This window comes from Amblyomma mixtum, chromosome 9 (assembly GCF_055824585.1).
Source record: "Amblyomma mixtum isolate Tamu chromosome 9, ASM5582458v1, whole genome shotgun sequence".
NCBI lineage: Eukaryota > Metazoa > Arthropoda > Arachnida > Ixodida > Ixodidae > Amblyomma > Amblyomma mixtum.
The window spans coordinates 70,622,673-70,650,455 of NC_143020.1; the positions used below are offsets into that span (position 1 = coordinate 70,622,673).

General features: G+C 44.3%; 1 protein-coding gene across 4 annotated transcripts in view; it reads left to right on the plus strand.

Moving 5' to 3' along the window:
* The window catches only part of su(f) (cleavage stimulation factor subunit su(f)), a 60,328-nt gene that overhangs the window by 26,708 nt on the left and 5,837 nt on the right, over positions 1 to 27,783 (plus strand). For 2 of the 4 annotated variants that reach the window (XM_089560337.1, XM_089560336.1), the window contains exons 4-19: positions 1,571 to 1,603; positions 3,787 to 3,884; positions 4,085 to 4,186; positions 6,399 to 6,525; positions 7,198 to 7,356; positions 7,862 to 7,943; positions 9,478 to 9,704; positions 10,049 to 10,123; positions 11,560 to 11,703; positions 13,383 to 13,485; positions 14,059 to 14,128; positions 15,984 to 16,080; positions 17,992 to 18,096; positions 19,040 to 19,226; positions 21,564 to 21,658; positions 23,783 to 23,846. In XM_089560337.1, coding sequence (XP_089416463.1) covers positions 1,571 to 1,603; positions 3,787 to 3,884; positions 4,085 to 4,186; positions 6,399 to 6,525; positions 7,198 to 7,356; positions 7,862 to 7,943; positions 9,478 to 9,704; positions 10,049 to 10,123; positions 11,560 to 11,703; positions 13,383 to 13,485; positions 14,059 to 14,128; positions 15,984 to 16,080; positions 17,992 to 18,096; positions 19,040 to 19,226; positions 21,564 to 21,658; positions 23,783 to 23,846 — 1,768 coding nt within the window. The remainder of the gene's footprint in view (positions 1 to 1,570; positions 1,604 to 3,786; positions 3,885 to 4,084; positions 4,187 to 6,398; positions 6,526 to 7,197; positions 7,357 to 7,861; positions 7,944 to 9,477; positions 9,705 to 10,048; positions 10,124 to 11,559; positions 11,704 to 13,382; positions 13,486 to 14,058; positions 14,129 to 15,983; positions 16,081 to 17,991; positions 18,097 to 19,039; positions 19,227 to 21,563; positions 21,659 to 23,782; positions 23,847 to 27,783) is intronic. The other 2 variants (XM_089560338.1, XM_089560339.1) reach the window with 2 other exon arrangements.

Sequence of the window (27,783 nt, forward strand, 5' to 3'; positions counted from 1 at the left end):
ACAATTCCCCGCACCTTTGGAAGGAATTTTAGTTGGTTTTCTTTGCTGTAGATGTCACCATCTTATGGTACACTGCTGATGTCATGCGAGAGTATGGTGACGTCACTGAGGCTTTTCATGCTATGGAAGGTGTCGGACGCTGGCTCTTGTGCTAATGGGACTTGTAATGTTTTCGCTTTAATAACTAAGTGCACCAGCATCATGAAAGGCCAAGAAGGCAATGGAAGTACAACAGCACCACGATACTTTTCCTTTTAACTGTGAAATTTATGCCAAGTTCAGCTGTTTGATTGAGCCTTTCCAATTCCCTATGATTCAACACATCCTCAAAAGTATCATACATATACCAGGTTTTTCAAGGAAGACTGAAAAATTTTCAAAAATAGGCTTTTTGGGGTAAAAATAGGGATTTTGCGGCACAGTATTATCAGTGATGTTGACACCGTAAAGCCGGTGGATCGTCTTAAGTAGTAACCTGTTTAACTAATTTCTGATAACTAACATTTTAACTATTACAGATTGGCAACTGGTCATTAGTAATAGCCTTATCAGCTTATAGAACTTCAAAAACATGATTACCCTCGCCGCTGTGGCTTGACAAAATTTGGTTTGGTTGCATCGTACAAAAACGCAGGTGCTTTCGAAAGCATGCAGGCAAAGCAACCTTTCAAGTGCACATAACTAGTCGAAAAAGCCAAATTTTGTTGAGGCAGAGCATCAAGGGTAATCGCGTTTTTGAAATTCTAAAAACTGATACGGCTATTAGTAACGACCGGCTACAAATCTCTAATTGGTGTTAGGCGCCTTACTGTACTAGTTACAAGGTTAATTATGAAAAATTATTTAACCAGCTTACTACTTAAGACAATTTACCGGTTTTCTGTTGTCTGCTGATACTGGTAATACTATGCCACAAAAACCGTATTTTTACCCCAAAAAGCCTATTCTTAAAAATTTTTGAAAGTGTTCACTGAAACACCCGATATATGTAGGATAAAAATATAAACTAAACGTACTTGGTTGCTAGAGGTAAAATGCGAAATTAAGAAATGCTTCATTTAGGTAAACATTTATTGGGAGTCGATGTTTAATAAATTTTTACCTGGAAGCGTTTCTCAATTTCGCAATGTGTGTGTGTGTGTGTGTGTGTGTGTGTGTGTGTGTGTGTGTGTGTGTGTGTGTGTGGGTGTGTGTGTGTGTGTGGGTGTGGGTGTGGGTGTGGTTTGAATGGTTTCTGGTCTTGCCATTGCAAATGGTACAGGAGTAGTTAGCAGGGTGTTACTTGACTTAGCACCAGAGGCCTTTAAGCAGTACACTGTGGGTATTCCTTGATGGGACTGGCTTTTATTTGACTCTAATGGTTGGGAGGAAGGAACGAGCTTGTAAAATAAATAAATATTGCTTGATTTTTGGCGTGGCACTTGAACCCATGGAGTGTCTTTTCAGCTCTTGAAGGGCCACACAACCTCTCTTTTTTTCTCAAGGTGGTTCTCCTCTTTCTGTTTTGTTTGCATCTCCGTGTGTAACTCCCACTGCCTTGTGCTCCTTCCTCCCCACACGAAATCTGCAGATGAAGTCGAGGAATTTCGAGAGAGTTGAAAAGGTAGGTCAATGGTTTCGTATCACCTATTCGCTGCACGTGCGCAGTGCACATCGGCTATTAAGGGTCTGCTTTGTGACTTAGTCGGAAAATGGCACCAGCATATTGTACCCATTTGTGCACCTTGCCAGTAAAAGCATACAAAATGCCTCAACTAGTTTGGATTGGGCACCCAAAGCTACAGGTTGAATCAACCTATCAAAAGAGCAAAGATCTGTACATCGCCTCGCCAGTGGTTCACAGTAGAATGGAAACTGTAAGCATGGAATGATGGATTTCAGGCATTTCTGGGTGGCTCATGAGTGTGTGTGACCTTGTGGAAGTGTGCAACGTTGTGGTAGCGTGCGACCTTGTGGAAGCAATTAGCTCATGCTCGCAGCTTTGCTCTCCTCTGTGAACCACTTGTGAGGTGAAGTATAGATGTTTAGTGATCCCCTGTGGCATGACGAAGATAGGAGCGCTATTCGAAGTAAATACTAGATATAGTATTTTCTGGCGTAATGGATACACTTTTCTTGGGAAAAAATTGGGCAGGTGCATTTGTTTCGCGGAATGAAATCTTCACTGTGGTCAGTTAAAGTTTGCCCAAATTTTAGTGGCTAAAGTAGGAGATGCATGAATTATGTGAGGGCATTTGTTAGGAAGTAAACAGGGTTCATGTGTTTAGTAAAGTGTTCAGATGGGCCTGTATAGCTTCACTGTGCAAAAGCAGTGTATCTGCTGCATAAGTGCCAATGAACAACATGCTACATTTAGCTCTGTACGCCCTGCAGCTTTTGGCAGTGTAGCGATTGTCTCAGTCACGGGTAGCTTACACGAGGTGCGCTTATTGCACCACTAATGCATAAGCTAGCATGCATGGAAGGGGAGCGGCTTACCCAATACTTCACTGAGCACCAAGTAATGCTGTCGTACCTTGCCCCTTTAACGTGAGCAACTTTTAGTTGTTCCTCGTGGCCCATCTTTCATTGGCTGGACCTTGAGCTCTCAGAATTGTGCTCTGATGTTTTCATGCAGGCTTGAAGTAGCTATGGCCAGCATTTCTCATTAAGTTGAAAGGTAACAGTGAGGTTCATTGCATAATGAGCAAGCTGAACACGTGATAGTGGGGTGCACTGCTGAAGGTTGGGTTGACTACAGAGGCCACTTGTGTTTAGGGACGCTTATTAATGCGAGAAATTTTAGCTTTGAGTACACAGGTTGCTGAAAATGCCTCAACAAAACGGAGTTCACTTTGATTAAGGTTTATTGTTTTGCGATATCCAGCTGTGGCTTGTAACTCTACATTTAGCTGATCTGTTGCGCTGGAAATGTTGAGAAACAGTTTAGTTTTTGCTGCTTTGAATAAACTGACAAGCTTAACCAACAGTTGTATCTATTATGACCAAAGCTCTACACTTGCATACAACTGGAATGTTTTCGGAAAGTCTTCTCTTTCTTATGCCTGCCTCATTATGAAATACTTTGAAAATAGTGCCACACATGCTTTCAGTAAGGAGCTTTCCTCATTGCCTTCAGGCACTGTGGCAATGCTTTATCTGAGAAAAATCTTGGTGCAGTGATCCTGATTCGTTTGATTGTGATGAAAACATGGCTTCTTTGCATTTTGCTAGCTGCAGCACAGACAAAAGCAGTTTCAAGGGTGGAGTCGAAAAAAATAAATCTTTGATCGTTACTTTAGTACACTGCCATGCGTGTTGGCCCACTTTTTGTTCTTTTGTGGCAGCTTGTTTTTGCATCATTTATTGACTAGAGGCTTGCAGGTATGCCATTTTCAAGTATTATTGGACACTGTAGCTGTCACGACACGTCATTAAACAAACTTAGTCTTCTTTAGAACTGCACAAGAAAAAAGATCACTGAAATAAAGAGGGGAGTTGGAAAATCGGCCAGTAGCGTAGACTCGCGCTACGATGTACAGTTCAGTCCGGCTAGCCCAACTTTCCGTTAATCTAAGTTGCATTTCTAGTACCTTGGACACTGTTTCATCTTCTTTGTGTAACCTTAAAGAGCACCTTTCAGAGTGAATGAACATAATTCAGAACTTAAAAATTTGTTTTCATTAATTTGAGGCCCTTTAGTGGTAGTGGTTACATTGGTGACAGTGACTGAAGTATTGTTAATAGCCCACATAGAAACAAGGCATGATATACTTATTTTCATGACATGTAATCTGTTGGCAACAGCTGTTCCAGCGCTGCCTCATGAAGGTGCTCAACATTGACTTGTGGCGATGCTACCTCACTTACGTCAAGGAGACGAAGGGGTCTTTGCCAACCTTCAGGTGAGCTCCTCTTTGATCTGTCTATTGGAGTATCTATTGGAAAACTGCCATCGGTTGTTTTCATCTGCTGTTGCATGATCTGACACTAATGTCTGCTTCGATTTGCGAGGGGCAGTTTTAGAGTGGGCGGTTTTGTTGGTAATTTGAAGCTTTACATCTCTTACTTGTATAAGAAGATGTCTGTCTTTGTCTTCTCACAGGGAGAAGATGGCGCAGGCATATGACTTTGCGCTCGACAAGATGGGCATGGACATTCTCTCATACCCCATCTGGAACGACTACATCAACTTCCTCAAGAGCGTGTAAGCGTCCGTCACAGAGAGCAGGAGACAGCACTGCAGTCGCTCTCTTGTTTTCACTTTGTGTCACTCACATAAAACTACCGTGCACATTTTGCACACTTTGAGATTCCCTGTCTCACTTGGGGCTAACGTTAACTCTCTGCGGTGGATTCCACTGGTCGATCCGGAGAAGAGACTGGAATTTGTGTTTAGACTGCTCAGTTTTTGGATTCATATTTGCCATTGGAAAACAAGCTGCTACTTGTTTGATAATAATGAAGGTCTTCACGCATGGCTTAGAACAATACCAAACTTCAGTGGATGCCTTTGGTTGGCTTCCTCTAGTTTGGTTGTGAGCTAGAGAGAGATCTGATGCCATTAAAGTGCTGTTATACAAAGGAACGAAAGCTTTCTTTCATGCACAGCCTTCAGTTGAAATGATCAGTGTTCCACTGGCAGTTTCTGGACTACTTTAACGTGAAGTCACTCTGGATTGACCGGTGCAATCCACTTTGTGAAAGGGAATTTTGAACACAAGAATTGATGCTATTTTCTGTGTTCTTTGTACTTGATGATATACGCTGTCGTGTAGGCTTTCTGCTACTGTAGTTATTTTCCACAGTTTACTTTATTATAAACTTTTGACATTAGCAGCTTCTGGAAAAAAATCTCTGGCTTGTGCATATGACAAGACAATGTGCCCTTTGAAATGGTAACACGTACAGGGTTTGGAGTTCATATCTGGCATGAATAATTTAAGAACAACTTTTTTTTTTTTGTAAAGGGACCATAAAATGATTTCGATGGGCATATTTTAATGAAACAAATCGGTAGAAATGGTCTTTGTGGGTATTCCATCCAAATTTTAAGGCTCTGCGTGGACCCTATAATTTAGAAATCGTTTTTAAAAACTGCTGCTCACAGTAGCTCGCAACCAATTGGGGTGACACGCCTCACCGACTGTGCATCCCCTACCCTGATGACGTCAGTGGGCAGACTGGGCGAGCAAACGCTCATTGTGGTAAAGGACGCCGCACAGTGAAGTGTCGCCCTTGTAGCGACCTGCACGGCCGGCATCACCAAAATGCCAAAAAGGATGAAGGATCGCTGGCACGTGCTAGAGGACACTCGGGACCTCGGCCACCTCGGCTGGACGCTGCCGCCGCTGCTCTGCCGCTATCTCCTCTTCAGCAGCCATCAAATAAATGTGGCCATGGTCACCTCCTGGGCGACCTCCACACCCTAATCAGTTGTGAGCTACTGTGAGCAGTGGTTTTTAAAAATGATTTCTAAATTATAGTATCCACACGGAGCTTTCAAATTCGATTTGAATACGCACAAAGACCTCCTCTACTGATCTGTTGCATTAGAATATGCCCATTGAAATCATTTCAGGGTCGCTTTAGTATTCATTTGCTGACCCCGAGAGTTCTGTCTTTGTCATCGTTAATCAGCAAACAATTAGTTTTACTTGTGCTTGCAGCTTTTGCTTGACCTTTCTGCTTCAAAGTGTGCCGTGACTTGGGCATTGTGAGAGAAACTGAGCATGTGCTTGAATTTTTTCATTTTATTGGCCTGGCCTACCATGTGTCTGCTCAAGAAGCCAGGCTGTCATTAAACTATTACACAGCAAGTTTATGTTACCTGTTACTTTGTTTGAAAATTAAATCACATACTCTGTCAGAGTGTAAAACAACTGTTCTTTTTTCGTATTTTTTAATCGTGACCTGAATATTACTTACTTTCTGATACTGGAAAAAACATCAGCCGCTGTGGATCATTCATTGAATATATGAATAAAGGAATGAATATATGAATTAGCTGTGTTCTGCTCCTGTTGTGATGTATCGATTTCTATTTCTAATGTGAACCAGTGGCAGCACGATATAGTTGTGTACACAGGTAGACATGTTTAGCTCTAGATAATAGCATTTTTTCTTTATACTTGTTTGCATTTTGTTTTTGTTTCTTAGTGTTTCTTTTTTCTTTTTAGTTTTAGTAGGTGGGTGGTAATTTGCTTTGCATCAGATGCCCCATACTTGGAGTTTCTCGTTGGTCAAATAGATAAGCTTTGTGATGGATGTCTTGAAATGGTGTTGGTAGGCTTCTGCAGTAACTTGCTGGCCGAGGGTATGTGAAATAGCACTTTTCACTAGGTGCATGGAAGAAGCTGCTTTGGTGACGGAACAGTGCCCATTTGATGTTGTGCGCTCTCTCTCTCTCTTCGGCGTAGAGAGGCGGTGGGGTCGTATGCAGAGAACCAGCGCATAACGGCCGTGCGTAAGGTCTACCAGCGAGGCATCGTCAATCCCATGATGAACATCGAGCAGCTCTGGAAAGAGTACATCAACTACGAGCAGGTGAGGCTCGGCTAAGAACACATAACACTCGGTTTTACATTGCAGTCTAACTTCATTGCAATTAATGTTTTGCTGTTGAGTGCTGGTTAGGAATGGTACTTTGCAGTGTTTTGCTTCATTTATGTCATGTGTAATGTTGGAATACACATTGAAGAGTAGTAAAGTGTTGACTGTTAATTGATTCAACAACATGGAAGAACATTGAAGCTTCATGGCTCATTGTTTGCTGCTCACAATGTCTCACTGAACGTGGTTGCGGTTATCACACGAACGTGGTTGCGGTTAATATGAATTGATTGTTCTTTAGGAGGCTTTGTACGCAAATGCAAATTGTAAAGTGCAATGTTGTATCAGATACTACCGTTGTGAGTGTCTGGCGAGAAGGGTAGATATTCAAGCAAATACATTTTTAAGAAAGCATTCTGACCTGATCTGCAAACATGGGCACAATCCTTTTACTTCTCTTGAGCCAGTGTTGGTGAGATGGTGAAAACTAGCTCAACTATTTCCTAGTGAATGGGCATACAGGAACACTTGGTAGTGTCAGCTGAGGCCATCGCTTGCGGCTTAAAAAGGGGGAAAGTCAAAATGAGTGCGCATGGCTCACTGGAAGTGTACCATGTGGGTTTCACTGCTGGAAATTGCAAAACCTGCTTTTGCAACTGTTTGCAGGGCATCAACATGCTGATCGCGGAGAAGATGATCTCCGACCGAAGTCGAGAATACATGAATGCGCGGCGAGTGGCCAAGGAGTACGAAGCAGTCACGCGAGGTCTCAACAAGAATGCACCATCAGTGCCGCCACAGGGGATACCAGAAGAGGCCAAACAGGTTTGTTCCCTTTTATTCATTTCACCGATTGGTTATATGCGGTGGTTGGTATTGAGTAGAGTGTCCATTTTAAAGGCTCGAAGTGGAGTATAGGGTAAACCTCGCTGGTACATAAAAAAAAAGCTGCAAGACTAAAATGCATTATTCAGGAAAACGTATGATCCATGCCGCCTAGTTCTGAAAAATGAAATTGTTGAGTAAGGGCATTTATTGACTTCATAAAAATGTCAGTTAGGATTTTCTAGCGCAAGGACTGAACATCTCCTTTTATAGTGCTCACAAAATTCAGTCTGCAATTTCATTGTCTTTAGTGTGGAAGAAAGTTCGCTACATATCTGGTCCGTCGATGGCAATGGCAAACCAATCTCTCCTCTTTGTTCGTGAATGCTTCGCCCCCTTACACCTTTGCTGTGAGGGGAAGCTGTCTTGAGCGCCTAAATAGTTGCCGTTGTCAGATGTCCGAATGCGTCGCATTGCTGATGTCTCGGGCTTGGGTCCTTTTCAGGTGGAACTGTGGAAGAAGTACATTTCCTGGGAGAAAGGGAATCCCCTCAGGACAGACGACCATGCCCTCATCACAAAGAGGGGTGAGTCATGCATGCTTGCATGCAGACGAAAGTAGTATTGATTGTGAGGAAAGCATCGCCCAGCATTGCAGTGGACTGCATCCTTTAGAAAGAACATGTGCATGTTTTTCCTTCCTGGACTGTGCAGCAACAGTCATCTTTCTCTTAGCCTGATGGGTTCAAGCATGGGATATTTTGTGCATTCTTATTCCAGCCCTTCTCACCTGTTCCGGTACTCTAAACCGTTTACTGTTTACAGCAGTTATATTTTCGTTCTTTGTGCTCTTTGGTCAGATGGAACAACTTTTCAGCTGGCCTTGTGTCAACTGTTTGTTTTGTTCGCTGCGCTCGAGGTGACTGGAATGCTGCTTTTCAAAACGATTTGTGCTCAACTATAGCTGTTGTGCCTGATGCATTTCACTTCCAGTTTCGTTTTGTGCATTCCTCGGTATTGCTAATATCCCCTTTGCTTTTCGGTGTGTTGCCTCAGGGAATTGCCTTGCACTGTCCACCTGCTTGCAATGCCTGTTGGCATGGCATTGCCTGTCACTGGCAGGGGCAAGGAGATTGTTTGAATGGCATGACAAAGGGCCGATGCCACTGGGTGGAGGGCTTCCTTTGAAGCATATTTGCCACTTTGTTCTTGAGTTGCACCCAACTGCAGTGGCTGTCGGTAGTAAGTCATTTGAGTGTGCAAGCAAAAATTACTCTCAAAGTCAAGCAATTAACCCATATATGCCTAGTGTCCTACATGTAGGACACAGATTTTTATGCGAAGCATACTAACTTTAGCTACCACTTCAGCCCTTCACCGTGGTTATGCGCCTCCAAATCACGTGATACATGACGTCACACCACGTGACACGATGACGTCACGACAGTGGAGAAACGGGGGCCCACCTCGCGCCGTCGCTGTGGTTGTGCGCCTCCAAATTACGCGACACGATGATGCTTCGCATTCTCCAGGCTTAACCAAGTTAAGCCTCAGCCCTTTTTTTTGCTCTGTAACTCTAAGAGTTTATGTTGTAAAAGCTCGTGCCAGCTAGTGCAGGCTCATAAGGGTCTCAATTTTTCCTGTGCAAGGGTTCTGTTATGTGCGTTCTGTTTTGTGCCTTGTGAGTGTTCAGAAAAATCCGCCAGTGTTCTATGGACACCATTTTTTAAATTAGACTCCATGAACTGCATTGTAATTCTGCAAGAAAAACAAGTATCTTTTGGGCATTGTCATAAGGACAGCACTGTACATGATGCAAAAGTATGGTTTCAAAGTCAATGTCAATTGTTTGAAGCTTTACCACACGTAACATTTGGCGAGTCTGCCTGGTATTCTACACTGTAGGATGGCTCAAAAGTCGGTATTGAGAAAAATACTTCTACCAATAAAAGGACGATTCTGAATTATGAAGTAAAATTAGCATTTTATATCATGAAATATTTTAATTTTTTTTCTTCAAATTTTTGAAGTTCCAGCGTATGTGGGTTAATGATCCATGTGTGAGAAGCAGCACAGTCCCTTCGCCCCCTCACTCTTGTGCCTCCTCCCCCTCTCCTGCAGTGATGTTTGCGTACGAGCAGTGCCTGCTGTGCCTGGGCCACCACCCGGACGTGTGGTACGAGGCCGCCCTCTTCCTGGAGCAGTCCAGCAAGCTGCTCACGGACAAGGGGGATCTGAATGCGGGCAAGCTCTTCTCAGACGAGGCGGCCGCCATCTACGACCGGGCCACCACCACGCTGCTGCGCAAGAACACCCTGCTCTACTTTGCCTACGCCGACTTCGAGGAGGTCTCTCTCCCCCTCCCATTCTTCAGTACCCTTAGTGTTCAGCTGAATACGGTCCGCTAAGTGGTTAGGGCACTCGTCTGCTGAGCCAGAGTACCCACTTTTGAACGCGACCGCAGCAGCTGCATTGAGTGTGTTGTCATGAGTGTGTTGTCACGTTATTCTGTAGACTGTCATGTGATTCAGCAGAGTTACATTGCATTGATTTTTTAGTTTAGCTCCACTGAAGGGAGCTGAAATTATTATGAAGCAGCCCCTTAATCACGAAGTCTATGATGCCTTAGGGCCCGATTTTTGTGTGTGGGAGTCGTGCCTGTAATAAGGATTTTTTTTTTTTAATTTTGCAGAGTCGCATGAAGCACGACAAAGTCCACCAAATCTACAACAAATTCATTGAAATCCCAGACATCGATCCAACACTGGTAAGGTGCTTGAACGCATTTTCTTATTTGTCTTAGGATTTCAATTCCTGACTGGTTATTGGGCGGCTTAGGATGTCAGGGTGCACTTGGTTTTGATAACAGTTTTGGAGAGGTCTGATCTTGGGACACACAGAGCAGACTTCAGATGTGTGAGTGGGGTAAGGGTACGTAGGCTGCCTTTTCACGGTGTTCACACTTGAAAGCTGCATGGTCATCTTTTATTTTGCTCGCCATTATCATGTTTAACAGGGTTGCAGTTGAGTGTAGACTGTGTTGTTCAAGCAAGGGGTTTTCTTTGGTAACAAGTTAGCACAACATAGGATGAACGTGAGAGAGGCAGACAGGACAATGTGCATGTTCTTTTATGTTGCCTTAACTTGTTACCGAAGAAACTGCATCAACTAGCCCAGGTACCCCATGTCTTGACTTAAATCTCTTCCTTCCTAACACACATGCGAAAATGAGCAAACTAACGCATTGCCCATTCAGAGATGTCCAAATTCATTTAATGATTACTGACTGCATACAGTCAATCCCGGATATATTGAACCCGGATATATCTAATTATTGCTTATATTGGACTCTTCAAATATCGTCTTGAAAATCCCATGCAAATGTGTCACCGAACTCCCAAACTCTGTGGACTCCCCCGCAATCTATGAATGCAATTGAGAGGGTTGTGACGTCAATAACACAGCGGGACCACCTGCGGACCAATCATAAGGCACCGCCAAATTTGAAAACGTGAGGACCCCTGTAATTTTGAAAGTAGGCTCACCACAGAAAATGATAAAGGTGAATTAGTGGGTAGGATTAGTATAATCCCATATGATGATACAATGGAAGATATTTGAACCTTCTAGAACATGACTAATGAATACCATATAATGTGATGGAGCTGGTTCTAAACAGAGTTTTGGCAGGAACTCGCAAGAAGAGCATTTTACTTATATTGTAGACACCATGGCAGGCAACCTAAATGCCATCACATTTTCCTCTTTAAGTGTGGTTCAGAAAGCCCCTCAAGTTTTTTAATTATCAATATATCAAACTCAAATTTGATGTATCCAGGATCGACTGTAGTGAAATAGTCTACTGCGAGCAATTGCGTTATAATTAGTCCCAAATTAAAATGGGTAAAAGAAAGATGGAGGCTGAGACATGCACGGAGTTATGCGCTTGGGGAACCCCAAAAAGCATTATAAGGAACCTAATGTTTCCGTGGAATCTGCTTTCAGAATCTAGAAGGATGACGTTTAAGCTATGGGCAGTTGAGCAGCTAGCAGCTGCTTAACTATTGTGTAGTGCACTCTTAGGGGGATTGTATACTTTGGGAAATGATGAAGAAGCACTGACGGCCTATTCAACTGGCAGCTCAACTGTGTTGCGACGCCTTGGAGAGGAAGGTGACTGCTCTGTGGTCCTCTTGTGTGTAGGCATACATCCAGTACATGAAGTTTGCGAGGAGGGCTGAAGGCATCAAGACTGCTCGCATTGTGTTCAAGAAGGCGCGAGAAGACTCACGGAGTGGCCACCAGGTGTATGTTGCAGCCGCACTCATGGAGTACTACTGCAGCAAGGTGCGTCTTCCATTCACCATCATTTCAGTTTAACTATCACTTATCGTTGTTGATAAATGTGGGTGATAAATGTGGATGATGCGGATGGCATTAAGAAGTTTGTGGGGATATGGTGGCCGCAACTGGCAAAGGACAGGGTTAATTGGAGAGACATGGGAGGGGCCTTTGCCCTGCAGTAGGCGTAGTCAGGCTGGTGGTGATGATGATCATTGTTAATGTCACCTGCTAAGCTGATTTCAGTTGTTGGACATGGGATCTTCTGGGGACCTTTCTTCATGCCAGTCTTGTGTTTAGATGCAGACCAGGCTTCCTTTTTCCAACGAGTTTTTCTGAAGCGGGTGATCAGCTGAAAGCTGCCTTTTAGAGAGTTTCGATTCTAGCTGGTGCCTGCTTCGCATCAACCGGAATTGACGGGACAGTATTAACCACCAGGCCTGATTTTACGAAGTTTTTCCGGAAAGAAATGAGTTAAAAAGGTGCCATTTCTCACTTACTGTAACATCCACGTGCCATAGCCATGGGCATAGGTTTTTGACATCGCTGCAAACTGTGCTGCGGCACAAAACAACAAACGCGGCAGTCGGCTGCGCTGCCCACTTTGTCTTTGAATCTATTATACCACATGACGCTTTCACACACAAGCCTTTCAGGGCTGCCTCTTCATACGTGGAGGCGCACGTCTGCGAGAAATACAGTGCCACGTTAGCTTTTGGTTGCCGCTGCGTTAAAATTTTAAATTTTAGAGGGCCGAAAAATGCCTTTCTCGATTTTAAAAATTTGCCGATTGTCCGCTTCATTAAATCGAATTTTAACTGTATTCAATATCAGTCACCGTAGCACATTTTCGGAATTTCCTCTAATTTTGAATTGGTAATATCCTCTTTAATAATAAAGAAACTTTGAGGACAAATTTGAGTGGGCCTGTATTAATAGACTGAGGCATCCTAACGACAAATAGACTACTCTTACCGAAAATGCTGATTTTTTTTAAGCTAGAAAAAAAATCAAGAGACTAAACATAGGTGTTGCCATTGCCGGCCATTTTCGCAAGCAAACAGCATGCGTCGACACCGAACTTTGGGCGCGTATCCCAGAGGCTAGGCTATACTGTCTTACTCTTCAAAATGGTAATCATGGAGTCCTTTCCGGCATAGTCATCTCGAGTTTGAATTGGGAAAATTTTAAAATTCAATTTCTTCAGTCATAAATGCATCTTTCGCTGTCGGATGAAGGTCAGACAGTAGGCACAGTGGAGGGCAGCATGAAATACCAAATAGTGGTGGCGCGCCAGTGATGGCGGTCAAATTTGCGTGGGAGGGTGCGTGCTAAGTTAATGCGTTGAAGGCTTTACTGTGCATAACGATAGGTGCATATAACTGCACATAACGAGAGGTGCTGCCCAGAGGTGCTGCCCCTCAGATAATATCAGTGTATCTGTTGCTTCTGTATAATTACCCGTATTTTCCATGCCAGCACTTACAGTTGGCTCGGACAGGCTGGGACCGCATTATAATCGTGTGTGTGCGTGCACCCGCGCACGCACGTGTTTGTGTGTGTGTGTGTGCATTGCGAGGTCTCAAACTTCCCTCTTATGTTATATTGATTGTCAAATTATATACGTGTAAATATGGTATATTCTGGCAGCATTGGACTGGCAATTTCCTTTTTTTCTTTTGTAGGAGAAAACAGTGGCCTTCAAGATTTTCGAGCTGGGCCTCAAGAAATACGGGGACAATTCAGACTACATCATGGCATACGTTGACTACCTGTCACATCTCAATGGTGGGTGCCTGCCGTGTTTACTCATTTCAGTAGCGTACCATTGTCTGCCTGCTTTTGTTGCCTGTATTCATTCTTCTGTCCCATTGCTAGCCATTGTATGTCTCCTTCTCCCCCCCCTCTCAGAGCAGAGTAGCAGGCGAAAGGACCAGAACTCAGGGCAACCTCTCTGTCTTTCGTTGTTAATAAACTTATCTCCCTCTTGAGAGAGATTCTTGTCTGAATGTTTGAGGCCTTTTTCTGCACCAGTGGCCAGAGCCTAAGGCACCAGCACCTGATATGTCTGGTTGTTGTGTGCCATTGCTTAGCTCCTCATGGAAGTGCAGAAAGGCCTGGATTGTGTGAAAGGTGTGGAGTAAAATGTTTAAGTCCCCTGGGCTGTGCTCCAGAGTGTAAAACTCTAAATGGTTGCAGAGGCAACCTTTCTTCTTGCAAATCTCTCACATATTAAAGCACCTGAGCCCTGTGACTTGATTGGTTATGTGTTCTGTGGCGATTCAAGCATGAACGTGCATTTTGAGGCTTTGCATGATTGCGCACCAAATTAATGTGCCCGTCTTCGTTCACTCCTCACAGAGGACAACAACACGCGGGTTCTGTTCGAGAGGGTGCTCACATCAGGCTCCCTGCCTCCAGAGAAGTCGGTGTAAGTTGGCATCGTATGTGGCCTTGTTTGGCCGCAAAACACGCTCAGTTGTTGCTGAAAAAAAAAAGAAAAGAAAAGCTGGATTTAAGAATAGGTCATTTTTCCCACCGCTCAGCTGAGACGCGTGACATGGATGCTGAAATGGACTCGATGATCAGTCTTCAGTAGTCAATAGTAGTGAATCTGCAATGAAAAAGAAAAATAGTCAGTTTGTGTAGTTTGGCCAGATGCGAATTATGTATGCTAGCACTTTGATTTTCACTTCAGTTCCGGTGTTTGGATCCATTGTTTTCATATGGTACTTATGAGTAAAAGTGAATGGTTTGGAATAACATTCACACAAGGCCTTCAGTTGGCTCCAGGCTGCACGAAGTAAAATTTTGAAAAATATGAATCGATAAACATATGAATTCCCGCCACCAGCCACTATGAAACTCTATAGTGTCGACAGTGTTGCGGTTAATCTTGCATGCTAGCAGTTTGGTTGCGCATTCCTTAATTTGTCAAGCTTAGAAATGAGACTTCACAAAGCTTCCACTTTTCGGCAAACAAATTTTGGTTTGCTTGAGTACATTCAGTGGGGATGGAAGTCGTTACTGGCATACTGTACAACTTTTTTATGTGAAAGATTAATTGGCCCCAGGCAGGGACAGTAACATGTTTTTGTACTGTATTCTTGTAGAAATCACAGTCTTGCTTTAATGCAGTAGGAAATTATAATGTTAGTTTTGTGGTAGCTGGCTTTTATCAGCTGTGCAGTCTTTGAGATAAATGCAGTCAGCTAGATGCAAATGCAGTAGAACCCCGTTTTGGTAAACTTGCACATATAAAAACGCGTTGTAAAGTGACGCTGTGGTCGAGTTTCGCCTTTTGTGGATGACTACAATTTTTTTTTTTCATTGATAGTAAAAGTATTTTTAATTCAGGAGCTGTTGTAGTAAGGGCTATTTGGCAATGGCGGCATTGCAGCATTTGCGCAGTCTAGGACATCTTAGCACACCTGCCATGTAAGGGTGTAATTGCAATGCTAACAGTTGAAGGCAAATGGGTACCAAAGATGATAAAAATGACTAGATGGCTTGCCCTCTAGGTTCATGAGCTGCGAGGAGAAGCCACAGCTTTTCAGTGCCCCTGGGGCGGCAGGAAAAACCTTGCAGAGTGCACAGCGGAGTGCACATAAAAAAAAAAAAAAAACTGCTGAGAAAGAGAGGGCAATAAAATGCTTTGAAGAGTAAGGAAAGGAAAAAAAGGACAAATTATCACTGCACTAGCAGTGCAGCCATGGTCTTTCTGGACATGCACTGCCCCCCCCCCCCCCCCTCCCCGCCCTTTGATATAAGAAGTAACCTCGGGCCCCCTCCACAAGACTTGGGGGCCAAAATCGAAAACAAATCAGTAGCACATAATAAGATCATAAGAGCAGGATAGAAGGTGCTCTAAGCGTTTCTTTCTTTATACCAACGCTTTGTGTTTAGTAAGAGTTGTTGGATTACCACGCGCCATCCTCAGAGCCATGACATCATCAGCAACTTACATAGTAAAGACACTGATACTGAAAAGATTTTTTTTACTTGTCCAAGTGACTTTACTATTGAAGGGTTCTATTCTAAAGTGGCTTGCTAAGTATGTACTGATTCTTAGTTTGCCACTTAATGCTTTCTCCATAACCTGTGGTCAGGACATGATAAGCCACTGTCAGTTTAGCATTACTCACCTGCTGTTATAATTTGCTAATATGCAATCCTGTTTTCTTGTCAGATAGCCTGCGGTACCTAAGTTGCATGCATTCCATGCTAGGTTCAGATGTCACACGTCATGACAGATTTGTGTTTGATGACTGTTTTCTCTTATGCAGCGAGATCTGGAATCGGTTCCTAGAATTCGAATCCAACATTGGCGACCTCTCGAGCATCCTCAAGGTGGAGAAGCGGAGAGCGGCTGCCATTGAGAAGGTGAGCCTGCGCTTAGCGCCGGAATCACGGGGAAGGGCTAATTTTAACGTGGGCACTTGTGCATAAATTATTTCTTTTTCTTTCTTTTGCAATGCCACATGTGTACCAATGGCGCATTTTCGTTATGCTGCTTTCAGAAAGAAACAGAAAAGTGGAGTACAGGAGCACGATGCTGACGTTCTGGAAAGGCCTTTTTACATTGCGTGAAAACACATTTATTGGTGCCCTGCGAAAAAACCGATAAAAGAAAACAATAGCTGCCTTTTACAACTTTCTCAAACCCTCCCTTTGCTCTTCAGTTTTTTTTTCTTTCTAATTTTCTTCAGCTTGTGATGTGTGAAACGTGAAGCTGCCTTTTATTACTACAGTTGAACATCAATGTAATGAACACGGATTTTAAATATTATTGGCAATATTGAACTCTTCATGGTATGTTTAACAAACACATGCAATTTTGATTTTGTACACTGAATGTGGTTGGCTATGGAATGGATATATCAAAGGGTGTCGCCGCATTACACGGGTGACTTGGTAGCAGGGTTGCCGTTGGTGGCTACTTTGCGCCAAATTGGCTACTTTTCGACTCCGTCTGGCGATGAAAATTTCACGCTGGCTCCTTGGCTACTTTCTGGCTACTTTGAACTTCTATTTTGGCGCATTTACTAGCCATTTTTTTTTTTGCAATTGCATAAACAATAGCAAGCAAGAACAGAAAAGAACAATTATTTCCAAGCTTTGCGGTCCTCATTGCTGTCCCGGTCGCCTTGATGCGCGCGCGCGTCCTCGACGCATGTATTTCTCCAACGAACTGGAGTCTGAAATACGCCAGCAGCAGAGAATTAGCGGTGCACTTGAACGCGCATCATGTTTGACTTTCTGGCACGCAGCGGCATCGTACAAGGACACTTGCGGCGAATGCCCTTTTCAACACCTGGCGCAAGGAGCACTGAAAATTTTGACCCTTCCAATTTCTAATGCTGATGCAGAGCGCGTGTTCTCTTGCGTGAACTTGACGAAAACAGAGATCCGTAACAAAATGAAGCTGGACTTGCTTATGGCGATTCTGCGAATCAAATTTGGGCTACAACTCCAAGAAAAAACAGCATCATCGTTTAACGTTCCTGCTGAGTTGTTGAATAGAATGTGCCAAAATTACTCCGGCAAGAAGACTATCTACTCTAGATAAACTACGCGGACTGAACTTTTATTTATTTGTAACGTACCTGATACTTGAAGGGCGAGCAAGAGGCCCAAAATTCCGCGCTCTTTACTTACTCTGTGTTTTTGTGTTGATTCAAAATGATATTATTCATTGTTCATTAATAAAAGTTGCTTATAATAATGGTTCTTTTCTACTTGGCTACAAATGTGGCGCCAAGATAAGGTGGCGTGGCTACTTTTGGCTACTTTTGGCTACTTTTAACTTCAGATCTGGCTCTTTTTGAAAAATTCCCAACGGCAACCCTGCTTGGTAGTGCTGTGGCGTACTACCGACGTACTACCATTTTTCCGTACCGTACTTCTGACGTACTACCATTTTTGATGCGACACTGCTGTAATGCGGGGAAGCCACCTTATCTGGCGCTTGGCCTGCCATCACCGCAGGCTGGTGGTGCTGTGCAGTGAAGCCAGCCACTGGTGCTCTGTTTTTGCAGCCTTTGTAATCACAGCGGCGGCTTCAAAATGGTGCTAAAACTTCAAAGAGGGTCTCCACGCTCTCTTTAGCAAGGATCACATGAGTTGCCTTCTCTTCAGTGATTAAATTGTGGCACTCTTGTGTGAATTTTAATGAAATTTTGAGTTTTGGATATTTCATATTTATGAAATTTTGGATATAGTGAACCATTTTACAACTTTTTACCTGTTCCTGTAAGTACTTTTGACTGTAACACCTTTTTCAACGTGTTCCAGTTGAAGGAGTTTGAGGGCAAGGAGACTGCACTGCTTGTGGACCGGTACCGGTTCATGGACCTCTACCCGTGCACTCCACAGGAGCTCAAGTGCCTTGGCTACAGGGTCAGTCACTGTTTGTTGTTCCGGTTCGGGTGTCGCCTTCTTTAGGATTAAACATGGGGGGGGACCCAGGGGAAGAATGACAAGTGGTGCATTTGAGTGCCTTTCCTGGAACTTACTGCTGTCTATGCTTGTGTGGCAAACTTCCTTTTTTTTTGTTTAAGAAAAGAATACCACTTTGCTACGTGGACATGGCACAACCTGTGGCTGTTGTGTGTGTAAGAGAATTAAGAGTGCACTGAAATATTAATAACAGGGCATTTTCTGTTTTGCTGCTGTCGAAATGTGGCCATTGTTGTAGGGACTGAACATACGGAGTTGTGCTGAGCATCTGAACACGGCAACAGCTGAGCCATTATGGCAGGTTAAATGGCCTATAGTAGAAAAATAACTTCCTGCAGTATCCGTATAGCTTTCTGGATTCTGAACTCAAAAGGCAGCTCATCAGAAGCAGATTTAATATTAAATATATTGCCTCAAATCTTTGTAGGGTTTGTTTGTTTAGTTATTTGTTCATGCTTCAAGGCTGCCGGCACGTCGCTTTATCGCTTTGTTTGTGACGCAAGACGCGCCTAGATTCTAGTTTGTGCCAGAATGTTCTAGTAACTTCCCAAGCTTTATCTCGAATGTTCGCTATCAGCTTTAAAGAGAGCACGGCCGACAGCGGCGGGCATTCTGTTCGACGACCGCCGAGCACGCTTGTTGCTACGCCGCCACCGAGTGATTCAGTTCTTTGCGGGCGCAGGTCAGCCCGAATAAAGAGTTTCGTTTCGAAGACGTTCTTGCCGTTTTCCTGTTCGCCGTACTGCAGTAACCACTACGTGGCAATATACACAAATAAATAAGTTAAGTAACTGGCAGCGTAACAAGAGCTGCAGTGTGCAGGTGGCTACAGTGCAAAAGGACCTTTTTCAACGCCTTCTCTGTTTGATGGTGGGGTGTTCAGTGGCGTCCCCACCTCTCCTCCTCCTCCTCCTCCCCCCTTCAGGAGGTGGCCCGCCTTCCCGTGGCAGCGTCTGCGCCAGCGTCAAAGCGGGAGGTACGCGAGGAGAGTGCGACCGACCAGCAGAGTGTCGTGTACCCGCGCCCTGACACGGGACAGATGATCCCCTTCAAGCCCAAGCAGATTGTCCGTGAGTGGCCCCTGCTCCTGCTTCACCTTCTCTCTCTTTCTTCCTTTTCTCTCTCTTCCTCTCCATACCCCCATGGTACCCCGTTGTGCTTGTTGACTTCGCACGCTCTGTATTGTTTCCTTCTCGCAAGCGTTGTCATTTCTTCCTTCTTTTTGGGGCATGGTTGATAATACAAGAGCGTAAAGAAAAAGAAAAAGAAAATTGCTGGGGTTCCACATGCCTTGAACCTAGGTATATAAGCAAAAGCTCTGTTAAGCATGGTCTCCACCATCTCAAATCAGATGTCAAGGGTCAAGGTCAAAGGTCAGGTATCCACTAGTCATAGTCATATGATCACGTAGTCATGCTAAGCTTGGGCCATACCACCATGCAGTTAAATTCCGTTTGATCTTGTGAGGCATTGAAGGTCACTGTTAATGTGTCCACTGTCTCAAATCAAATGTCACGGTCAAAGGTCCAGGTCAGTTACCAAATGGTTATAGTCATATGATCACGTGGTCACACTACCATAGCTTGGGCCATACCACCAAGCAGTTAAGTTTTGGTTTGACCTTGTGAGGCATTGAAGGTCATTGTTGATGTGGTGCCCACGGTCTAAAATCAAATGTCAGGGTCAGGGGTTCAAGGTCTAGGTTAGGTACCCAATGGTCATATTCATATGATCACCTGGTCGTACTACCATAGATTGGGCCACACCACCGCGCAGTTAAGTTTGGTTTGACCTTGTGAGGCATTGAAGGTCATTGTTGATGTGGTGCCCACGGTCTAAAATCAAATGTCAGGGTCAGGGGTTCAAGGTCTAGGTCAGGTACCCAATGGTCATATTCATATGATCACCTGGTCGTACTACCATAGATTGGGCCACACCACCGCGCAGTTAAGTTTGGTTTGACCTTGTGAGGCATTGAAGGTCATTGTTGATGTGGTGCCCACGGTCTAAAATCAAATGTCAGGGTCAGGGGTTCAAGGTCTAGGTCAGGTACCCAATGGTCATATTCATATGATCACCTGGTCGTACTACCATAGATTGGGCCACACCACCAAGCAGTTAAGTTTTGGTTTGACCTTGTGAGGCATTGAAGGTTATTGTTGATGTGGTGCCCACGGTCTAAAATCAAATGTCAGGGTCAGGGGTTCAAGGTCTAGGTCAGGTACCCAATGGTCATATTCATATGATCACCTGGTCGTACTACCATAGATTGGGCCACACCACCAAGCAGTTAAGTTTTGGTTTGACCTTGTGAGGCATTGAAGGTCATTGTTGATGTGGTGCCCATGGTCTAAAATCAAATGTCAGGGTCAGGGGTTCAAGGTCTAGGTCAGGTACCCAATGGTCATATTCATATGATCACCTGGTCGTACTACCATAGATTGGGCCACACCACCGCGCAGTTAAGTTTGGTTTGACCTTGTGAGGCATTGAAGGTCATTGTTGATGTGGTGCCCACGGTCTAAAATCAAATGTCAGGGTCAGGGGTTCAAGGTCTAGGTCAGGTACCCAATGGTCATATTCATATGATCACCTGGTCGTACTACCATAGATTGGGCCACACCACCAAGCAGTTAAGTTTTGGTTTGACCTTGTGAGGCATTGAAGGTCATTGTTGATGTGGTGCCCACGGTCTAAAATCAAATGTCAGGGTCAGGGGTTCAAGGTCTAGGTCAGGTACCCAATGGTCATATTCATATGATCACCTGGTCGTACTACCATAGATTGGGCCACACCACCGCGCAGTTAAGTTTGGTTTGACCTTGTGAGGCATTGAAGGTCATTGTTGATGTGGTGCCCACGGTCTAAAATCAAATGTCAGGGTCAGGGGTTCAAGGTCTAGGTCAGGTACCCAATGGTCATATTCATATGATCACCTGGTCGTACTACCATAGATTGGGCCACACCACCAAGCAGTTAAGTTTTGGTTTGACCTTGTGAGGCATTGAAGGTCATTGTTGATGTGGTGCCCACGGTCTAAAATCAAATGTCAGGGTCAGGGGTTCAAGGTCTAGGTCAGGTACCCAATGGTCATATTCATATGATCACCTGGTCGTACTACCATAGATTGGGCCATACCACCGCGCAGTTAAGTTTGGTTTGACCTTGTGAGGCATTGAAGGTCATTGTCTCATCCACATCGAAATCGGAACTTGTACCCCGAGTAGTAGAGCTCTTGCTCTAAAAAGACTGTGCCATGATGGCACAGTCCAACTAGTGAAGGCTACTTAGAAGTATAATCTCATTACCATTTCGGTATATCATAATCGATAGAGTTGTCTTGGTAAAAGCACGCTTGAAATTAAAGGGCAGAAGCAGTTGCATTCATGGCACTGTCTTGTTTGCAGCAACCGGGGCTCACCTAGTGCCAGGCGGTGTGTTCCCTCCGCCTCCTGCCGCATCGGAGCTGATGATGAGGTTGCCGCCACCTACATGTTTCGTGGTAAGTGATGTTGATTTGGTCGATTGCTTAGCGTGGTTGGGTGCTGCCAACACAGTTTGGGCAGTGACAAGAACTACATCTGACTGCATCCTCACTTCTGGCTGTGCCGCAGAACGCTGGCAGTTTGGTCTTTGAGGACAAATTTCTGGTGAAAGGACATTGTGGTGTGTCAGCTGGCTTGAGTTTCAGGTACTGTGCGACGTCAAAATAATAATTAAAGAGTAGAGCAGTGGTTGAAGCTGAAACATTGGGTTAGAAGTCAAGTTGCCCTATCCTGCAACCTTGGTATATCGAACATTGGGGTTACCATTTACTATTGGCCATATCTAACTGTTCGTAAATATTTTCAGCAAACGTGCAATTTTTACTTTGTGTATCGAAACGGTTGGTCACGAAACGAGTGCATCGAACTCCCCGGTGCCAATGGTGCCCGTTCGGGCGGCAGACGGCATTACACGTGACCAGGAGCGGTGTGGCAAGCATTCACACCAAGGTTCATGCTTTTATCGCACACTCGCGAACAACTGCACGGAAGATACAGCAGCATGTAGGCTTGTAGTCCGGCAGTCAGCTTACGTTCATGCCTCTTGCACCCGTTAGCAGTGCCATGGAAATAGCGCCGTGGGTGGTTGTAGGCTTGCAGCTACCATACTGCACTTGCTTTGGTGGTCACGGATGGGGTGAAAACAGCGATAAGCTTTCGCTCTGATGTACCTATTCCATGTGACATGGCTGTGATGCGGGGAAACCATCCAGTTGGCACTTCACCTGCCGCCGTTGCGTTCTTGCGGTGCTGTGCGGAGAAGCCAGCCTAACTGACCCTCAATTTTTTGCGGCTTGCGGAATTGCCACGAGCGCCTTCGAAGCTCCTCTAAAACCTAGGAACAGGCCTCTCCATTTTTGTAGTGAGGACAGCCTGAGTTGCCATCCCTTCAACGACTAATAGCCCTGTCACACTAGCAAATTTAGTGTCATTCTAATCGAATGACATTAGCACCTAATGTCATTAATCGAATGCTACACGGGAACATGTAATGTCATTAGGTTCGAATGACTTTCGCCATCGAATGAGTTAGGGGAACTTGTCCGAATTCGATCTCGAACCGAATGCGTACTGTGGACACCAGATATGCAGCAGAAACAAGCGATGCGGAAAAAATAAAGTGCACACTGCCAAACTTAGAAAGTGTATTTATTTAGTTCTGCTAAAAAAAGTTAATGCTGGTGATTGGTGTGAATCTGAGCGTGAAGCAGAGTCTTTCCCGCGACCGTCGGTCATTTTGTGTTGCATGTTTCTTGCTGGTTGGCGTTCCATGTTCGTTAAGCTCGAAAGTACTTAAAGACGTAACTGAGCAGTTCACCTTCTGGAAGTCATTTCCATGCTCTGCGTGTTTCTGCGTGCCGCCATGTCAGCCATTTTGTTCGTTTACATTTATCGGATTTGTGGTTGTCTTTGTACTTGACTTGGCTTTTGATGGCTAAAGTGGTGCTGAATGGCCGGAAATAATATTGTAAGCTTATAATACTGCTCAGAAGTGTTCTCACCCGCTTTTGAAACACTGGACAACAATTTCAAACATCTTTTATGCACGCTGATGTCTTTCAGTTGTACTTTTTTTTAACTGATCGTCAATGCCATCATTTTCGAATGACATTATTTTTTTCTGTGTAGCACCGAAAGAGACCAAATGACATTCGATGCATCAAATGCCATTAGGTTCAAATCACATTAAATTTGCTGGTGTGACAAGGGTATAAATTACATCGTTGTTGCATGAGTTTCTGATTAAATTTTACGTTACTAATTTTGGCTGTATCAAACTATTTTATGATTTTTCGCCTGTTCGCTACAACGCTTCACTGTAATAGCCATCCATGCATGTACTGTATTGGTTATTGTTGTTGGAGAATTATTACTGCATGATTAACAATTAACAGTTAGAATTACTGCAGTGCACCTTTGTTCCAAAAGGATAATACTATGATCAGTGACCTTGATACTGTGAAATACCTGTGTGCTGTGTGACATCAGCAGATGTTAAGGAACCACCGGGGGGTCGAAATTTTTAGGGACTAACAATTTTTAGGGACTAACTGCATTTTCTTGTCTATGTTGGGATACAGGGCCCCTTTGTATCGGTTGATGACATGATGGAGCTGTTCAGGAACCTGAACCTGCCAGAGAAACGTGAGTCATTTCAGCCGCATTTATCAGCCTATGCGTTTTCTCCATGAAGTTTGGTCTTGGGGTGACTCTTGCGTTGTTATCTCAAATAAGACGCACAACTTTATTTTGTTTTGATTTCTGCTGCTTCGCTGTGTGCGTGAATGTTCAAATTTAGGCTTACCTTTTCTTCTTCAGTGTGCTCTAGTCTACTTCCTGTACATGAAGCTACAGGTAATATAATTGTACAGTTTGATCTGCATGCTCAGCAGGAAAAGAAAAAAAAATGAGCTGACGCTGATGCAGCGATCGAATATCGAGCGTAACACTTCTAACAGAGGTCACCGGTTTCAATCCTTTCCGGGAGCTGCGCTCTTACCTAACTAGTAAGTTTATGCTTCGCGAACTGCTGAATCGTATGATACCATCCAGAACATTCTGCGGCAAACGTTTGGCCCACAAATTTTACACGAATTTCAGTACTAAGTGGCCCGACTTTTATACCTGCCAGACAGGGATGTATGTAGGGATCCACTTGCAGCCTTTGGGCTGCGGCCGTGTATCTGTTTTTTCAGCCAGCGTCCGTCACGGTTTTTGGGAGGCGCGTCTTTACTCTCTCTTTTACTCTGTCCTCTTATCTTTCAACTCTCTTCTATCTGCATGTGGCAGCGGTGGTGGCTCGGCTTGAGCCAGTTGGCAGGCCCGTGCACTTTCCTTTTCATTCTTCTCTCAGTCGCAACCAACCAACCAACAATGTTTAGTTCAGAGTTGTGGTGCTCAGGCATCACGCTTCTGCCTGTTATTATTTTATTCCATTATGTAGCCACCTCGGTTACCATGGCAACACTCTAATACAATGTTGTTGCTATGGAGGCCGCCATCTTGGATTCTATCCGCGAAATCGGCATAACTTGGAGGCTCGAAACACGACCACTATAGTGAACGCTCTGAAAGAAATGAAAAGCTGGATATTTTAGAGGTAACTGGTAGCACCAGCTTTTTAATTGGTTCTAGCTTGTTTCTAGGTTTTTCTTTTTTGTTTGGGGAAGAAGGTTCCCAGAAATTTTTTTTTATGCAGAACATATATGATGCCAGAAATCTTTTTTATGAAGAACATGAATGATAGTTCACCTGATTATGCTGTGTTCTGCGCATTGCTAGGTAAATTAAAATGTCCTTCACAACTTGCCTTTGTACAGTGTGTTCACTGCACCGACTCGTGGAACTAATGGGCCTAATACTCGTAAGCAGTAATCCAAAGTGCGGTTAACTTCTAATGTGCTTGCAGCAACAATTCAATGGCTGTGATGTTTAGCGGCTGAGAACAAGTTTGGGGTTTGAGTCCTGGCTGCAGAAAATCCAGTTTTGTTTTATCTTGTAGAAATTTGTGAGCCACTCCTGTCAGGGGTGAAATTATTTTCTGCCAGGAAATCCCAGTCATTTTTGTGACATTCGTAGTCTGACAGCTCTAGCAACACTCAAGTATTTGGAACCATCTCTGTAGCTAAAGTTAGCAGTTTGGCATGGGTTTGCGTGTGCATTAATGCTTATTTATTTGCCCTTATCGTAAATCATTCATTATTCATAAAATGGTATTTTTGTTTATTTTACCTATTATTTGTGACAGTGTGTTGTACCATATGCTGTAACGTCATGTTTATACCATTATATCTTTGTTATGTTGAACATCTGAGAAGATTTACGCAGCATAGCTTCCACTTATCAGCAGACATGACCGTCAATGTTTGCAGCTTGATGCATACCTTGCTTGTCTAGTGCTGGCAAGAAACAGTCACAGATTACTAGCTGTTGCGATGGCTCTGTGGTTATGGCGCTCTGCTGCTGACCCGAAGGACGCGGGTTCGATGCCGGCCGCGGCGGTCGCATTTCGATGGAGGCGAGATGGTAGAGGCCCATGTACTGTGCGATGTCAGTGCACGTTAAAGAACACCACGCGGTCGAAATTTTCGGAGCCCTCTAAAACAGTCACAGATTGCCGAGTAATCGTTGCTGCTTGGCTATTTGGCTGTGCCTGCTATGAAAGGCATCACCTTTATTAGCTGTGGGTTAGCGCATAGCTGTGAAATCTGTCTTTATTACCGTATTTACTCGCATAATAGGCGCACTTTTTTTCCAGAAAATCCGGCTCAAAGTTCGGGGTGCGTCTATTACGCGGGGTAAAATTTCCGGAAATTTTTCGACTCTCAAAATTGAACACACCGCGTAAACGCACTCGTGTATGGGCCGCACCCCGTTTTCTCGAAGAAAATATTTTAAAAAAAAAGATCCGTGTAAGGGCCGCACCGAAACTTTCCACGACCCACGCGGGAATAGCCTTCGGAATGCACGCGCCGAGGCTTCTGCGATCGGCTCCAGCTGCGCGCAACGGGCGCTTGATCGTGAAGGCCACACACGTGCACAGGAGCTTCCAGACGCCACCCACGGAGGGCGCCCGTGGTAGAGCTTATCATCATCATCGTTTTCCTCCGCCGCGAGCTTTCGCTATCCATATCGCAATCAGCATCTCCAGCTCGTTTTTTTTTTTGTTTTTTTTTGTTGCTGTCAAGTGCCGGGATCTACGGTAGCGCGATAGTTCATCGTGGTTTATGGCTTTGCCGCGGAGCGTTGCTGTTTTAGCTCGACGGCCAAGCACCTTAACAGCTACATGGCTGGGAGTTTGCTCTTGAACACGGCTAGCGTGCGGCAGGTCGGAAAATACGACGTGGCCGAGAAGTGTGGCAGTTGCGACTGCGGCGTCCCTAAATTTTTGTATGTGACTCCAAGCGCCGAGGTTTTCGCGGGCCTAAGTCGGGAACATTTCCGGCTGGAGATGAAGCTTTCCAAACAGATGTTTAAAGTGAGCATCCCTGAAAACTGTGTGCGGCCGTTCTACGCGATGTCGTACGTGCTGTGGGTCCGCAGCAGGACTAGTAGTCAGTTCAGCAAAAACTTTGTTAAAATAAAGATTGGGGAGCGGGGGGTGGCGAGGTGTCGGCTTGCAATCATGTGAATACAGTATTGATCACAGTGCCAAGTTCGGGGTGCGCCTTTTATGCGCGGAAATAAAAAAAATCTAATTTTTCGCGCCCAAACTAGGGGTGCGCCTATTATGCGAGTGCGCCTATTATGCGAGTAAATACGGTAACTTTTTTCTTGAGATTTTCAATAAGCAGCTGGCATAATATTGTCATAAATAGAAATTTTTGACCATGCAAACTAATGCCAATGTCTGGTACTCACGAGTACTTGACATTGCAGCGCATCATTGCTGTGAAGCCACCTGCATAATTTGCTTCATACCAAAAAATTTTTCTCCAAAACCTGTGTCCTTACGATGCCAAGCACTCCACCTAACATGGAGACAGAGATGCTGTCTCATTTATTTTGACCTTTTCATGTGTTAGCTTGTTCAGGCACGACAACTTTTTCTGGCAATGGAATAGAAGCTACGGAGCTGAAACACACCTGTCACCTACTCAGCCGATTATCGTTTCTGCTTGCAGTTATTCGTTTTCTTTTATAACATTGTATTTTGTCGGTATTCATTAATTAAGGTATATTTCTAACACAACTGCCAACTTTGAATGTTGAAAGTCAAGGACAAAGCAGTTTTCTCGATTGGAACAAATTTCATAGCTACGTCTAGTTACGAGGAGCTTCCATAGATGGCGCCAGCTGCTCCTGTGCAGTGCAGTGCAGTGCAGTGTGTGGTAGATCTGTGGAAACAATTGAACACCTCATAATCAAATGTGATGGTATCCATCCGGATGTCGATGCAGGCACAGTCACTCTTGCTGAGGCCCTAGGGTTTAAAGATAACAATGGTCATGTAAATAAATCTGCAGTGGAAGTTAGCAAAAAGCGATTGGAGGATTGGTGGCTGAAAAGCAGAGATGTGGCATAAGGTTAGAATTGTAGGAAACCGTAGATAAAGGTGATAGCTTAATGAGAATTGCCAACA